General features: G+C 42.1%; 1 protein-coding gene across 2 annotated transcripts in view; it reads right to left on the bottom strand.

Moving 5' to 3' along the window:
* Positions 1 to 14,859, bottom strand: part of rsu1 (Ras suppressor protein 1) — a 65,724-nt gene that overhangs the window by 39,541 nt on the left and 11,324 nt on the right. For both annotated transcript variants that reach the window (XM_062991411.1, XM_062991412.1), the window contains exon 4: positions 1,353 to 1,473. In XM_062991411.1, the coding sequence (XP_062847481.1) occupies positions 1,353 to 1,473 (121 nt within the window). The remainder of the gene's footprint in view (positions 1 to 1,352; positions 1,474 to 14,859) is intronic.

The following is a 14,859-nucleotide window of genomic DNA, read 5'->3' as shown; positions in this document are numbered from 1 at the left end:
ATGAGATGGGGGTAGGCCGGGACGCGTTGCCACGAATACGGCGGTCCGGCTTATGTCTTTAAGATTATACCAGGAAATGATGCGTCTGACAGCAAATCAATAAAAATGTGGGATTTTGGATGCTGGGTGAGATTGTGACATGATTTAATCCTGCGTGACATTGAGGAGGCCTCCTACTCATCCTCACCGTCAGGATCTAACGTGGGGTCTGAGGGTTTGGGTTCTGAGTAAAGTTTTACTGAAGGGAAGTATTGTGCAATACACAACACATACCTAGTGAAATCATGTGCTTCATTTCACTGACCTTGTTTTTCAAAAATCACAGATTTAACAGATTATTTAAAGAAAAGAGCCACATTTCATGGCATTAAATGACAAATTGAATGATAGAATAAATGGAAGCTACAATACACAGTGCAGCTCCCTTAATAGTTGAATGTAAACCTAGAACATCCAGCGACGGTGCGAGGCTTCACGTTCTGTCTCAAATATAAAAATACTAGTCCGTGTTTGGACAGCCCTCCATCTGCGTCCACAGAATTGGTTGTGTTTTTGTTTTTTTTTCCAAACTCAGTTACCAGAGTCGTGTTTTTAGCTGCTTTAGACTTCCACTGTCGCCTCACAGCAAGAAGGTCCTGTGTTCGATCCCCAGGCGGGGCGGTCCGGGTCCTTTCTGTGCGGAGTTTGCATGTTCTCCCCGTGTCTGTGTGGGTTACCTCTGGGTGCTCCGGTTTCCTCCCACAGTGCAAAAACATGCAGTCAGGTTAATTGAAGACTCTGAATTGCCCTATAGGTGAATGTGTGTTTGTGTGTATGTGTGTTTGCCCTGCGATGGACTGGCGCCCCGTCCAGGGTGTTACTGTGTGCCTTGCGCCCATTGAAAAGCTGGGATAGGCTCCAGCACCCCCCGCGACCCTGACTGGATAAGCGGTTAAGAAAGTGAGTGAGTGATTGCTAACTGAATTGCCGTAGGATTGCTAGGACGCCTCATAGTGCAGATTGTTTGTTTGTTTGTTTATTAGGATTTTAACGTCATGTTTTACACTTTGGTTACATCCATGACAGGAACGGTAGTTACTCATTACACAAGATTCATCAGTTCACAAGTTCATTTAGTGTCTCCAATTCACCTCTCTAGCGTATCTTTGGACTGTGGGAGGAAACCGGAGCACCCGGAAGAAACCCACACGGACACGGGGAGAACATGCAAACTCCACACAGAAAGGACCCGGACCTCTCCACCTGGGAACTGAACCCAGAACCTTTTTGCTGTAAAGCGACAGTTCTACCCACCGATCCACCGCGCTGCCGATTGAATGATGAGAAAAGTAGAAACGTGGACAGTTCCTCACCCCAGATTCAGGTGTTTGAGTTTCTGAAGGCTGCTGATCTGAGTCGGCAGTTCTTCTATCTGATTGTTGAACAGGTTCAGCACCTCCAAGTTCTTCAGGTCGGCAATGTTTGGAGGCACAGCTGTCCGAAAAAAAAAAAAACAATTACATTGTCACTCTAGTGTCTCTCAACAACATCCTTCAGCTATAGTAAAATGACATTCAAATTAAGAATAAAAACAAGCTCTTAGTAGAAATCAGGGTTTAATGGCTTTTACTCTGCTCCCGTCTGGGAGACGATACCGCAGCATCCGGACTAACACAACCAGACTGTGTAACAGTTTTATCCCACAAGCAATCAGACTCCTCAACTCAGTACTGTAACAATTTCCTCTGGAAATGTTTCTGCTGCCACACACTGAACTATATTGACTATGTTAGACTGTTTTTACCTGTTTATTCAGATATTGAAAAAGTCTTTTTGTATTTTTGCACCTTATTTACTTTTTAGGCTCCATTGCCAATTTTACACTGCTAATGTACAACATGTCACTACCTCATGAACCATTGTACCATCTATTCACCATCATGCACTAACACTTGTCTTTAGTCCTGTCTTTTAATTACTTGTTTAGATTAGGGATAATTAGGAATATATTTTGTAGTTATTTATAATAGGATTTTTTGTATTTATTGTTGTACTTACACTGTTTTGTATTTACACTGCTTTTGTCTTGCACTTTTTGTACCGTGTTACACCGTGATCCTAGAGGAACGCTGTTTCGTTTCAATATGTACTTGTATGTAGCTGAAATGACAATAAAACCTCTCTGACTCTGACTGTTGGTAACCTGGTGATTTAACACGCTAAGTTTGAGACTCTGTGTCTGGACACACTGTCTTTGATGACTCCATTCCAGGTCACAGCACAGCCATAGATTTGCTAGAACAGGCAGGACAGCAATAGAATAGATTCTGTTGTTACAAGCCCACTTGAGCTCTTTAGATAAAGACCGATGAGGATAACAGGAGCCCCTATCGGATAGCTTGCTGATCAATTGCTTTCGTTATAATATTGGGAGGGAATTTCACACAAATGCTGCAAATGCCTTTAGAGAGATCTGTTCCACTGAGTGCACCCAAACCACACTGAGATGATATCAGAACCTGTCAGAGTTCTGGCACGCACCAGCAATCGCCCTCACATCAGTTATCAATATGTTTAAACTATCAGCTAATGCTGTTGTGCACTGTAAAGCAGCTCACGGCTTTCAAAGGCTGTAAACTGCAGTAGATAACTATCCTTGCAGATAGTCTGACTAAATTTTGACCCCTTTAGAGTCGCCCCATGTTTAACACTACAATCACTACAGTCATTCAGGGTTAAATAAATAATGTTTGTTTGTTTGTTTATTGGTATTTTAACGTCATGTTTTACACTTCGGTTACATTCATGACAGGAACGGTAGTTACTCATTACACAAGATTCATCAGTTCACAAGGTTATATCAAACACACTCATGGACAATTTAGTGTCTCCAATTCACCTCACTTGCATGTTTTTGGACTGTGGGAGGAAACCGGAGCACCCGGAGTAAACCCACACAGACCCGGGGAGAACATGCAAACTCCACACAGTAAAGGACCCGGACCGCCCCACCTGGGGATCGAACCAAGGACCTTCTTGCCGTGAGGCGACAGTGCTACCCACTTAGCCACTGTGACGCCCTCAAGGTTAAATAAATAATGAGACACGTGGGCTTTACTTGATCTTATATAAATGAACTTTAACAGCATTGAACACAAGAGGTTAATTTTTAACAGTAATTTTATTATTAATCTGTGTGATGGGCTCATTCACAAACATCTCAATATGTGGGCAAATATTTGGACATATTAATGCATATTAAAGCTTTCATGGTTCATATAGAAAAATATTAACAGAAAAACTTTAGGTGCAAACATTTATGCCAGTACATATTGAACCTTTTCAATGTTGAACATTTGTAATGAAATAGCCACATATGCAGCTACTGTAGATCAATCAGTGTGAAGGCCTCAGAAAAGTATGTTAAGGGTGGGAGAACACTATCCCCCGTTTAAAGCGTAAGGATGAGAATCGATGTAGCAGACAGAAACCGGGTTTCCATGCAAACGTTTCGCAAGTGTAAAGCGCATTTATGAAATATCGACAGAAAAAAAGTGGAAAATGTTGCGTTTCCATCAACTACAGTTATGCGAAAAAACCTTTACATGACGCGAGAGACGTCGGGCAGAACGAGCGATGGTCCGTCTAATGTGGGCTCAAATCTCCGTGCCACGGCGACGTTCACCCCGCATCTCGGGACGTAAACGCACTAAACAATTTTGGGAGCACATTGTGCAGAACCATTTTTCAAACGAGCTTTGGATCAAGAATTTCAGAATGTCAAAATCAGCCTTTGATGAGCTATGCACCATGATCGGGTCATCTGTAGAGCCAAAAGTTCACAGTCACCGGCCACACGTGCCAACTGAAAAGAGGATCGCTATTGCCTTGTACAAGCTGGCCACTTGTGCGGAGTACAGGGTAGTGGGTGAGACGTTCGGCGTAACAACAGTTCACCGTAGTGTATACGCTGTATGCCAAGCAATAACATCAAAACTAATGAAACATTACGTCGTATTACCAAATGCGCAGGAGGCAGAAGAAATAGTGCAGCGTAATTATGCAGCGCACCACATACCACAGGTGTACGCTGCACAGGATGGTACACACATTCCAATCCTCCCTCCAGCAGTCGGGTACAGGGAATATGTACATAGAAAGCGATGGCCATCGATTGTTTTGCAGGCACTTGTGGATGACCAGTTGTTGATTCGTGATGTGTTGGCTCTCTCGGCAGCGCACATAACGCAGCAGTTATTAAAACATCACCTTTTCATTCAGTTTTAGTACATGTATATACAGTATATATATACAGTGTATCACAAAAGTGAGTACACCCCTCACATTTCTGCAGATATTTAAGTATATCTTTTCATGGGACAACACTGACAAAATGACACTTTGACACAATGAAAAGTAGTCTGTGTGCAGCTTATATAACAGTGTAAATTTATTCTTCCCTCAAAATAACTCAATATACAGCCATTAATGTCTAAACCACCGGCAACAAAAGTGAGTACACCCCTAAGAGACTATACCCCTAAATGTCCAAATTGAGCACTGCTTGTCATTTTCCCTCCAAAATGTCATGTGATTTGTTAGTGTTACTAGGTCTCAGGTGTGCATAGGGAGCAGGTGTGTTCAATTTAGTAGTACAGCTCTCACACTCTCTCATACTGGTCACTGAAAGTTCCAACATGGCACCTCATGGCAAAGAACTCTGAGGATCTTAAAAGACGAATTGTTGCGCTACATGAAGATGGCCAAGGCTACATGAAAATTGCCAACACCCTGAAACTGAGCTGCAGCACAGTGGCCAAGATCATCCAGCGTTTTAAAAGAGCAGGGTCCACTCAGAACAGACCTCGCGTTGGTCGTCCAAAGAAGCTGAGTGCACGTGCTCAGCGTCACATCCAACTGCTGTCTTTGAACGATAGGCGCAGGAGTGCTGTCAGCATTGCTGCAGAGATTGAAAAGGTGGGGGGTCAGCCTGTCAGTGCTCAGACCATACGCCGCACACTACATCAAATTGGTCTGCATGGCTGTCACCCCAGAAGGAAGCCTCTTCTGAAGTCTCTACACAAGAAAGCCCGCAAACAGTTTGCTGAAGACATGTCAACAAAGGACATGGATTACTGGAACCATGTCCTATGGTCTGATGAGACCAAGATTAATTTGTTTGGTTCAGATGGTCTCAAGCATGTGTGGCAGCAATCAGGTGAGGAGTACAAAGATAAGTGTGTCATGCCTACAGTCAAGCATGGTGGTGGGAATGCCATGGTCTGGGGCTGCATGAGTGCAGCAGGTGTTGGGGAGTTACATTTCATTGAGGGACACATGAACTCCAATATGTACTGTGAAATACTGAAGCAGAGCATGATCCCCTCCCTCCGGAAACTGGGTCGCAGGGCAGTGTTCCAGCATGATAATGACCCCAAACACACCTCTAAGACGACCACTGCTTCATTGAAGAGGCTGAAGGTAAAGGTGATGGACTGGCCAAGCATGTCTCCAGACCTAAACCCAATAGAACATCTTTGGGGCATCCTCAAGCGGAAGGTGGAGGAGCGCAAAGTCTCGAATATCCGCCAGCTCCGTGATGTCGTCATGGAGGAGTGGAAAAGCATTCCAGTGGCAACCTGTGAAGCTCTGGTAAACTCCATGCCCAGGAGAGTTAAGGCAGTTCTGGGAAATAATGGTGGCCACACAAAATATTGACACTTCAGGAACTTTCACTAAGGGGTGTACTCACTTTTGTTGCCGGTGGTTTAGACATTAATGGCTGTATATTGAGTTATTTTAAGGGGAAGAATAAATTTACACTGTTATATAAGCTGCACACAGACTACTTTTCATTGTGTCAAAGTGTCATTTTGTCAGTGTTGTCCCATGAAAAGATATACTTAAATATCTGCAGAAATGTGAGGGGTGTACTCACTTTTGTGATACACTGTATATGCGTGTGTGTGTGTGTGACTTAGAGCTTGAAACATCATCGTTTATTCACAAAACCCATTTCCATCCCCTTTTTTCGCATTTCGGTGATGCGATATTCTAACTTTTCCACCTCGTTCAAGCGTGAAAACTTTTTTTGCGATATTTGGGTCTTTTTTCGAATTTTGAGCTTTTCCATCCAGGTTTTTTAATGCGCATTTTCAAAATTCACAAAAAGTTGGTGGAAGGAAAACCGTCTAGAGTTAATAATAACAATAATCTAGAGCAGATTTGCCTTTTTGAGTCATATATAAATATACACACATTTAAATGTACAGCCCAAAGAAATGCTTTTCAGCATATCACAGCTTCTTTGGAAGCTGGGGTCAGAGTGTCTGGTGCCCCTGGAGCAAAGAGTGTTAAGGGCCTTGACGAAGGTCTCAACAGTGGCAACATAACCCACAACTTTTCGCTTAATAGCTCAAAGCTCTACCCACTAGGACAGGCATGTCCAAAGTCCGGCCCGCGGGCCAATCTGATTTGTTCATCTGAATGCTTACATTTGGTTACTTTGTTGTTTGCTGTGTGAAAATAGAATTATTAAATAACAGCATATTTATATACATGTTTCCCAAATTTATGCCAAGTTCACACTACACGACTTTCCAAGTCGTCAGGTGGCTGTACAGTTCCCACTACACAACTGGATCTCTTGTAATCGGGAGTCTTTCAAGTAGGTGTGGCTTTCACACTACACGACTGATCGCAACAGGGGGTTTCACACTACACCATCTATCACCAACTGGAATCGCAGACGAGCTTCTCTGGTCTCCCAAACTACGTATTGTCACGAAAACAAACGTGAGAAGTGACGAGGGGTTTAATGACACCACGTCCAAAAATGCACGTCAACAAGTAGCGAGCGATCAAAGCTGATGTGCAGAGTAAAATCAAAGAGAAAAAATAAATGAATCTGAGTGGAATTTGCAACACGACCAACATGGATTGTTCTATAGCGAGTTGGAGGTTAATAAATAATTTTTTTTGCAATGCAGCATGGGTGTTTTGTAGAGAACGATAAGGTCAGAAATACTGTAAAACTTGTGTGTGTGCTGATGTATTCTGATATAAACTATATTACGCCCCTGTCCCACCTTTTTACACTCCTCCCCTGCGTTTCCCCTCACCCCGTATCTTGCGTTCTCATTGGCTGTTCGACATAGCACTCATTGCCAGTCGAGCAACTCAGATTCAGATATCTGACATGCTAGATATTTATCTTCAGTTGCCGAGCACTCGAGTTGTTGAGTAGTTCACACTTAGCGATTGAGAGCCGAGTTTTGATCGCCAAGCGAACGCCGAGTTGCTCCCGAGCCGGCAAATCTAGCGCCGACCGGTCAGCGAGCGAAAATCAGGGCAAAAATTGTGTAGTGTGAACCAGGCATAACAGAAAGTCCTGAAGGAGAACGTCCATCTGTTAGTTTGTGACCTAAAGCTCAAGCACAGTTGGGTTCTGCTGCAGGACATTGATCTGAAGCACATAAGCAAGTCCACCTCTGAATGGCTAAAAAGAAAGAAAATGAAGGTTTCGGAGTGAGTCAAAGTCCTGACTTAAATCCTGCTGAGATGCAGCAAGACCTTAATTGGGTAGTTTATGCTGGAAACCTTCCAATGTAGCCAAATTAAAATGATTCTGTAAAGAGGAGTGGTCCGAAATCCCTCCACAGCGATGTAAAAGCCTTACCGCAAATTATCGCAACAGTTTGTTTGCAGTTGTTCCTGTTTTACATGTGATATAGGTTTTTTTTTCTTTATGCATTTTCTCCCCTTTTTTTCCTTTTTTAGCGCGTCCAATTTGCCGATTGCATCATACTTCCTGTACAATGCCGATCCCTGCTCTGATTGAGGAGAACGAAGCTAACCCACGCCCCCACCCCCCCAAACGTGGGCAGCAGCCGTATGCATCTAATCACCTGCACTTTGATGAGTGCATATGCGGATCAGCACTGTGTACGGAGAGACACACCCCGACAGCACTCTTTTCTCATCTCTGTGCAGGCGCCATCAATCAGCCAGCAGAGGTCGTCATGAGAGAGAGACCCCATCCGGCTTAGTTCCACCCATATCTGAACAACAGGCCAAACGTTGGTCACGTGGCCGCTCAGCCTTAGCCGGTGGGCAGAGCTGGTGATATAGGTTTTGAAACATGTAAATGTGACAAAATTAGCAAAAATAGAAGAAATCGGGTGAAGGTGAATACTTTTTTACAGCACTGTAGGTCTGATATTGACCTTTTCAGGGGTTTCTGTTCTGGTAAAGAGCTTTATTATTCAAATGATCTAATTTAACCCATTTTAACCTGATCAAATAGTAATTAAGAGCATTACATAGTGCTGTTTAAATACTATCAGTGTGTAGTGCTTACTTTAATTTGTAATTCTTAGAGAAATACTATAAACTGTAATGAATTAAATACCTGCATGCACTTCTATGAATGTGTGTTGAATTAAATATGAGCTCACTAAGTCAAATACCTTATCCAAATGTCTGAAAACCCACACGGCTTTTTAATGGGCAGGGTGATTGATGGTAATAAGTAAGAGCAATGTTTCCGCTGCAAGGTGGAAGCATTTTCGAACCTTTGGCCCGACTATTTCTCTCATTCCCTCTATCTCATTACCCTGCCAGCTGTAGTGTCTCTTATCCTCTCCAGCTCGGGTATTTTACTCCCAGGTCTCACTAATGAAAAGCTTCCAAATGTCACTGTAATTTCTGACTACCTAGAAAAGTTCAAAAGATGGCCCACTCTACAACTCCACACTTCATGAGGGCGGACTTTAATATAAGAGCTTCTGATCCTAGAAACAAGTGTTCTGGTTTCTTTGATCAATAAGGCCGTGGGTGGGCAATTACATTTTGTAAGGGGCCACATAAGAGACTGTTACTGTTGTGGAGGGCCGGACCAATAGGGTGAACTTCATTCTGCTCAATATTAATTTTTTTTTACAGTTCTGATAAGCTGTTACTGCTAAGAGTCGATGTTACAATCAGAAAAAGCAGGCAGAGTAAAAACATCAACATTATTTCACTATTTAATCAACTTTCTTGAAAACAAATGTGGATTTGGATATCACAAAGCTGATCTTAACTGCTCCAGTCCTGGATGTGTAAAACTTTATAAAAAGTCTGTGTTGGTTTGCAGTTTAGTTAGTGAAGCTTCAGATGTTTAGTACCGTAACGGCGATATAAACACTAGATTTAAATTGTGATCCCTAAACAGCTTTACACACTCCGGCACGTACAGTCAGTACAGACTGCATTTTTCACCTGCACGAGTCGAGTTCATACACCGACGGGCACTGTGTACGGAGGGCCACACCCCCATCAGCATTATTCCTCAGCCCTGTGCAGACGCCATCAGTCAGCCAGCAGGGGCCGCAGTCGCACCAGTTATGAGGACCTATGATCCAGTCGTTGTTCATGCTGCCGCCCAGCCCAGTCGGAGAGGCAGAGCTGAGAATCGATACGATGTATTCGAAACCCCAACTCTGGTGCGCTAGCATACTTTACCGCTGCGCCACCTGACTTTCAAAGTTCATGTCTTGTTAAAAACTCTGTCGTCTCTGTCAGTCGCGCTCAGTTCTGTTCGCCGACACATTACGGTGAAGCTGGATACACTCGTCTCTCACACGCGTAAATCCAAAGTTGCAGAAATTTAAAGAAATAGCGCTCCAGTTAAAATAAATACAATCCTGTTATGTGGCATGTGTGATGTACATTTATTTATGTCTGATTTTTAATTGCCGCTGACCTCATGCGGGCCGGTTGGGGATGGCTCACGGCCGTACAATGCCCAGGTCTGAATAAGGCCCTACCTAATTCATGGCTGTGAAAATCGTGCCACGGACCGTGAAATAAGCCGTTTCCCACACAATATGTAATTTGCTGTGAAATTCAAAATTTAAAGTTTGTGTTTAGAGGTTTAATATTTTTCATTCGCGTAGTGTAGCGGTCCCTAACCGGTTTCATATAAGATATTATTTCACGGACCGGCGGGGGGGGGTTAAAATAGAATAATTGAAGTTTGATAATATGAAGTTAAAATAGAATAATTACACTGCTCACACATGAGCTTTTTTCACTGCAACAAGACAATGCTCCCACCTAGGGGTGACTGGAGACAATAACACCCATGTGTGTTGGTCAACTGGTGACTGATAAAAAGAACATCCTGATTAAAATAGTTCTGAAACGTAAGTGCAGATGGGCGCTTGGCTATGTCTGAGGGTGGGCAGACCGAGGGGATTGACAGGTGAAGGGTGTGTTTTAGGTAAGACCCTCATCAGAAAGAAAACAGAGAATTAAATTAAAAACATAAGTGCAGATGCTGTAAGGGTCAAACTGCAGTCAGTTTAAAGTAAAAGGCCACTGCAGTTATTCTGACCAATCATATAAACATTTCTATTCTGACTTAAGTGGTCTCTTTCAGAATGATGTTCCAACTGTATAAGGGAATGAAGTAGGGCTGCAACGATTAGTCGACGTAATCGATAACGTCGACTATAAAAATTTGTCGACGTGGAATTTCATTGTCGACGCGTCGTTAGTATTGCAATGCACTAAAGGGACTGCAGGGGGCGCAGCATCGCTTCCATGGCGCAGCGGGGAGTTTATGAAGACAGAGAGGCAAAGATAGAGAGACTGAAACTTTCTAAAGTATTTCAGCCAAAATAACCCAAAGAAACGAGCTGAACGCCGACGCTACAGAGCAGAGTTACGGTTTCACACCAGCACTACAGTGAAACGCCTTACAGCTGTGATGAGCAGCGATATTCCGGTACGTTTTTACACCGCTTTGTGCTTTAATCAACGTAGTTAATGTTTGTTAATGCTTGTCGGAAAACTATCTAAGAGTTCGCTATTTTTCAGGTTTGTTTGCTAGCTAACTCTAAGTGCAATAGTTATTATTAGTCATTTATATGAGTAACGTTCTAAATAATAAGCCTCCTCCACTTAATGATAGCTAGTTAGCTCAGCAGATAATTCAGTTAAGATATTTAACCTGTTATGGTTTAGTTAGCATAGCCAGTACACTATTTGTAATAAACTATGATACATAGCCTTCAGTTTGTGATAATTAATACAGCTTTCTCTTTTGCTCTTTCTATTAATAGCACTAAGCAATGGAGTGTGGATGACTTTGACCAGAGAAGAGGTTCATGCACCCCTCAGATGGCCGAGGTCTTCACAGACAGCATTCACATGTTTCTCAACCACATGTTATAAATGTTTTTGACTTCCAGAGTGATAACTTCTGAAACATAACAGCTTCTAATGCTGTCCAAAGCTTTCTTATTAAATTGATTTTTTTTTATTGTGATTGTGTATTAAAGTTTCAAATATATTTGATTAAACTATCAAGTTTCATATTCATGTTTCATGGGTCATTATTTTAATTTGATATTGGAACTTAAATTACAAAACAGGGTTTTATGTTAAGGCAGAGATGGAGGGTAAGACATAAATAATCGTTGACTAGTCGACTAATCGAACAAAATAATAAAATAAAAATAATCGTCAGATTAGTCGACTGCTAAAATAATCGTTAGTTGCAGCCCTAGAATGAAGGCTTACTTAATGTGTTAATGAGCATAATAGGATGTAAATCACGTGCTGTGGCTATGACTAAAATAACACGTTATTTATTTATTTTATTAGGAATACTTTGGTTCCATTCATGCCAGGACAGGTAGTTACTGTTTACACAAGACTCACCAGTTCAAGTCTTTAATTTCAAACAGTCATGGATAATTTTGTATCTTCAATTCACCTCACTTGCACGTCTTTGTACTGTTGGAGGAAACCGGAGCTCCTGGAGGAAACCCACACAGACACGGGGAGAACATGCAAACTCCACACAGAAAGGACCCGAACACTCCACCTGTGAATCGAACCCAGGACCTTCTTACTGTGAGGCGACAGTGCTACCGACTTTGGCCACTGAGCCACCGTGCCGCCCGACTAAAATGATACAAGAGAACTTGAATTTATGTGATGGGTAAAACACACCAACACCATTATAAAGACACAGATTAGGGAAAATAGCTTTTTAAGCAATCATGTTCCATTACATAGTTTTACAGAGACTAGAATCTACACCAAGCTGCACTAAAATTGTCCTCGGTGCCTACAGTGGCCCGACACGCTGAGGCCCTGCAAGCTGGATTTGCCAGTAGTTACAGACGCACAGATACGTAACATCAGCAGCTGATTTCATAAATTGTTCCTTTAGGTGGTGTGACATGATAGTGCATGTAAGCAGCAGTGATTCTGGCTAAAAATAACACCTGATAAACAGGAGAATATCTCATTGTGAAATCTTAATGGAGATTAGGCGAGTCAGAGTCCAATAGTTTTGGCTTTTTGTACTGAAACGGTTCTGCCATGATGTTGTTTACAGATTAAACCACACCAAATAAATAATTAAGCAAAACACAAACCTGCAAATAAATCCCAATAACACTAACACTAATGTAACAAACATTAGTTCAGATCCCTGTTGAACCCCTTTTGTTTAGTTTATATACATCCATACTTGCATACATTAAATGTACACAATGATATGACTTTAATATGAACAAAAAGATGAATTTATGAACAAAAACTTAAACGATTGTATTTATTGTTCAGTTATTCGGTTTGTAGCATTTACTCATATGAAGTATGGTAATGGTTTTTATGCTCAGTATTTACCATTAACCTCTGGCCAATGTTGCTCTCTAGTGGTTTGAATGAGCACATAACAATTAATTTATACTTCAAGACCCAAATGTTGGTGAACTGTTTGAAGGCCTGCAGGCTGCTATAGTTTATTCATTTATTTTATTAGGATTTTTTAACATCATGTTTTACACTTTGGTTACATTCATGACAGAAACGGTAGTTACTCATCACACAAGATTCATCACTTCAAATCTCTAATGTCAAACACACTCATGGACAATTTAGTATCTTCAGTGCACCATACTTGCATGTTTTTGGACTGTGGGAGGAAATCGGAACTTCTGGAGGAAACCCACATAGACACGGGGAGAACATGCAAACTACAAACAGAAAGGACCCAGACCACCCCACCTGGGAATCGAACCCAGGACCTTCTTGCTGTGAGGTGACAGTGCTACCCTTAGAGCCACCGTGCCGCCCCAATATAGACAAAAAGATGTATTTATAAACAAACTGTACACTCAAACCCTTTGCTTATTGTTCAGTAATTACACATGTAACATTTACTCATGTGAATTGCAACGATGGTTTTTATGCTTGTATGACTGTTGGCAGCTTAAGTTGAGCGCAGGATTACCATCAATCTCTGGCCAATGTTGCTCTCTAGTGGAATAAATGAGCACATAGGAATTAATTTATATTTCAAGGCCTGAACGCTGGCATACTGTTTGAAGGCCTGCAGGCTTCTAAAGTTTATTTATTCACTTTATTAGAATTTTGTCATGTTTTACACACTTTGGTCACATTCATTTATTATGAACAGGTTATTACTAGGTTATTTATTATGAATAGGTTATTATGAACAATGGCTCCCACCCACTTTATGACACGGTGATGAGACAAAGGAGCACATTCAGAGCAAGACTCATTCTACCAAAATGCACCACAGAGCGCCACAGGAAGTCTTTTCTACCTGTGGCCATCAAACTCTATAATTCCTCCCTTAATTGCCATGGTGATGGTGGACGCTGGCGCATTTGGCTGCCGCTACCGTTACCGTATTTTACCGTATTTTATTGTATTTTTATCGTTTTTCGTTTTCATCTTTTTACACACCTTGTGGATCTATTTCTTTTATGTTACTTTTGATACTTTTATTTGTGCTTTTGATACTTTTTGTTCTTTCTACTGTACATCGCGTCTGCGGCCGGTGGTGAACGGTGGATGAGTTTTCCTGGGATCGGCACGATGTTGAACTATTCCGTTGACCAGCTGAGGAAGTTCAACAACTGCACTACTCCATCGTGTATTTCAGTCATCAAACAGCTTGGACTCCTTCGCCGGCCTCGTTATATTCACAGGGGCTCCCGGAGAAAGCTTGTTTATCTTCGAAACGGTAACGCTATTCCATCCTTCTGGTCAGCCGTGCGCACTGTCGCTCCGCAAACACGTCATCAGAGCGCTGCTGCCTTGCACACCAGTAGCGGTGTAGTCTCCATGACAACGCTGTCCACGGAGTGGGATGGGAAACGCGGAGTGGACTCTGCAAATCTCCGTTCTCTTCCTCGTTCCTCACAGCCAACTACACAACAATACCACTTGAAAATGGCATTGCTTAATGTTCGTTCACTCAACACAAAAAGTACTGTACTTAGTGAATTTATATCTGACAGTGAACTAGACTTTTTCTGTCTCACTGAAACTTGGCATAAACCCTTGGATTATTTTATGTTAAATCAGACCACGCCAATGGGATACTCGTATATTGATGAACCTCGTATGGAAGGGCGAGGTGGTGGTGTTGCTGCAGTCTATAGGGATGATATTAAAATAACCACTTTGTCTTTTCCTGCTGCTCTTTCTTTTGAACACCTGGCTTTCAAGTTGTCAGGGCCTACTCCTCTGGTCACTGCTGTAGTTTATCGTCCGCCAAAGCCAAACGCTTCCTTTCTCTCTGACTTTTCAGATTTTTTAACCCAGCTTAGTGCCCTCTCATCCTCTGTACTGCTTATGGGTGATTTTAACATCCATATTGATGACAACAACTGTAAATTTGCCAGGGAATTTTTGGAATTGTTACAGTGTTTTAATTTCACACAGCATATACATTTTCCAACTCATAAAAAAGGTCATACTCTTGACCTTGTCTGCTCTACTGGTGTCCTAGTTCATCAGCCGTCCAGCCATGACCTTACTGTCTCTGATCATTTGACAATCATCATG

Source organism: Trichomycterus rosablanca, chromosome 3 (genome assembly GCF_030014385.1).
Source record: "Trichomycterus rosablanca isolate fTriRos1 chromosome 3, fTriRos1.hap1, whole genome shotgun sequence".
Lineage (NCBI taxonomy): Eukaryota > Metazoa > Chordata > Actinopteri > Siluriformes > Trichomycteridae > Trichomycterus > Trichomycterus rosablanca.
This window is presented reverse-complemented; position numbering and strand designations above follow the sequence as displayed.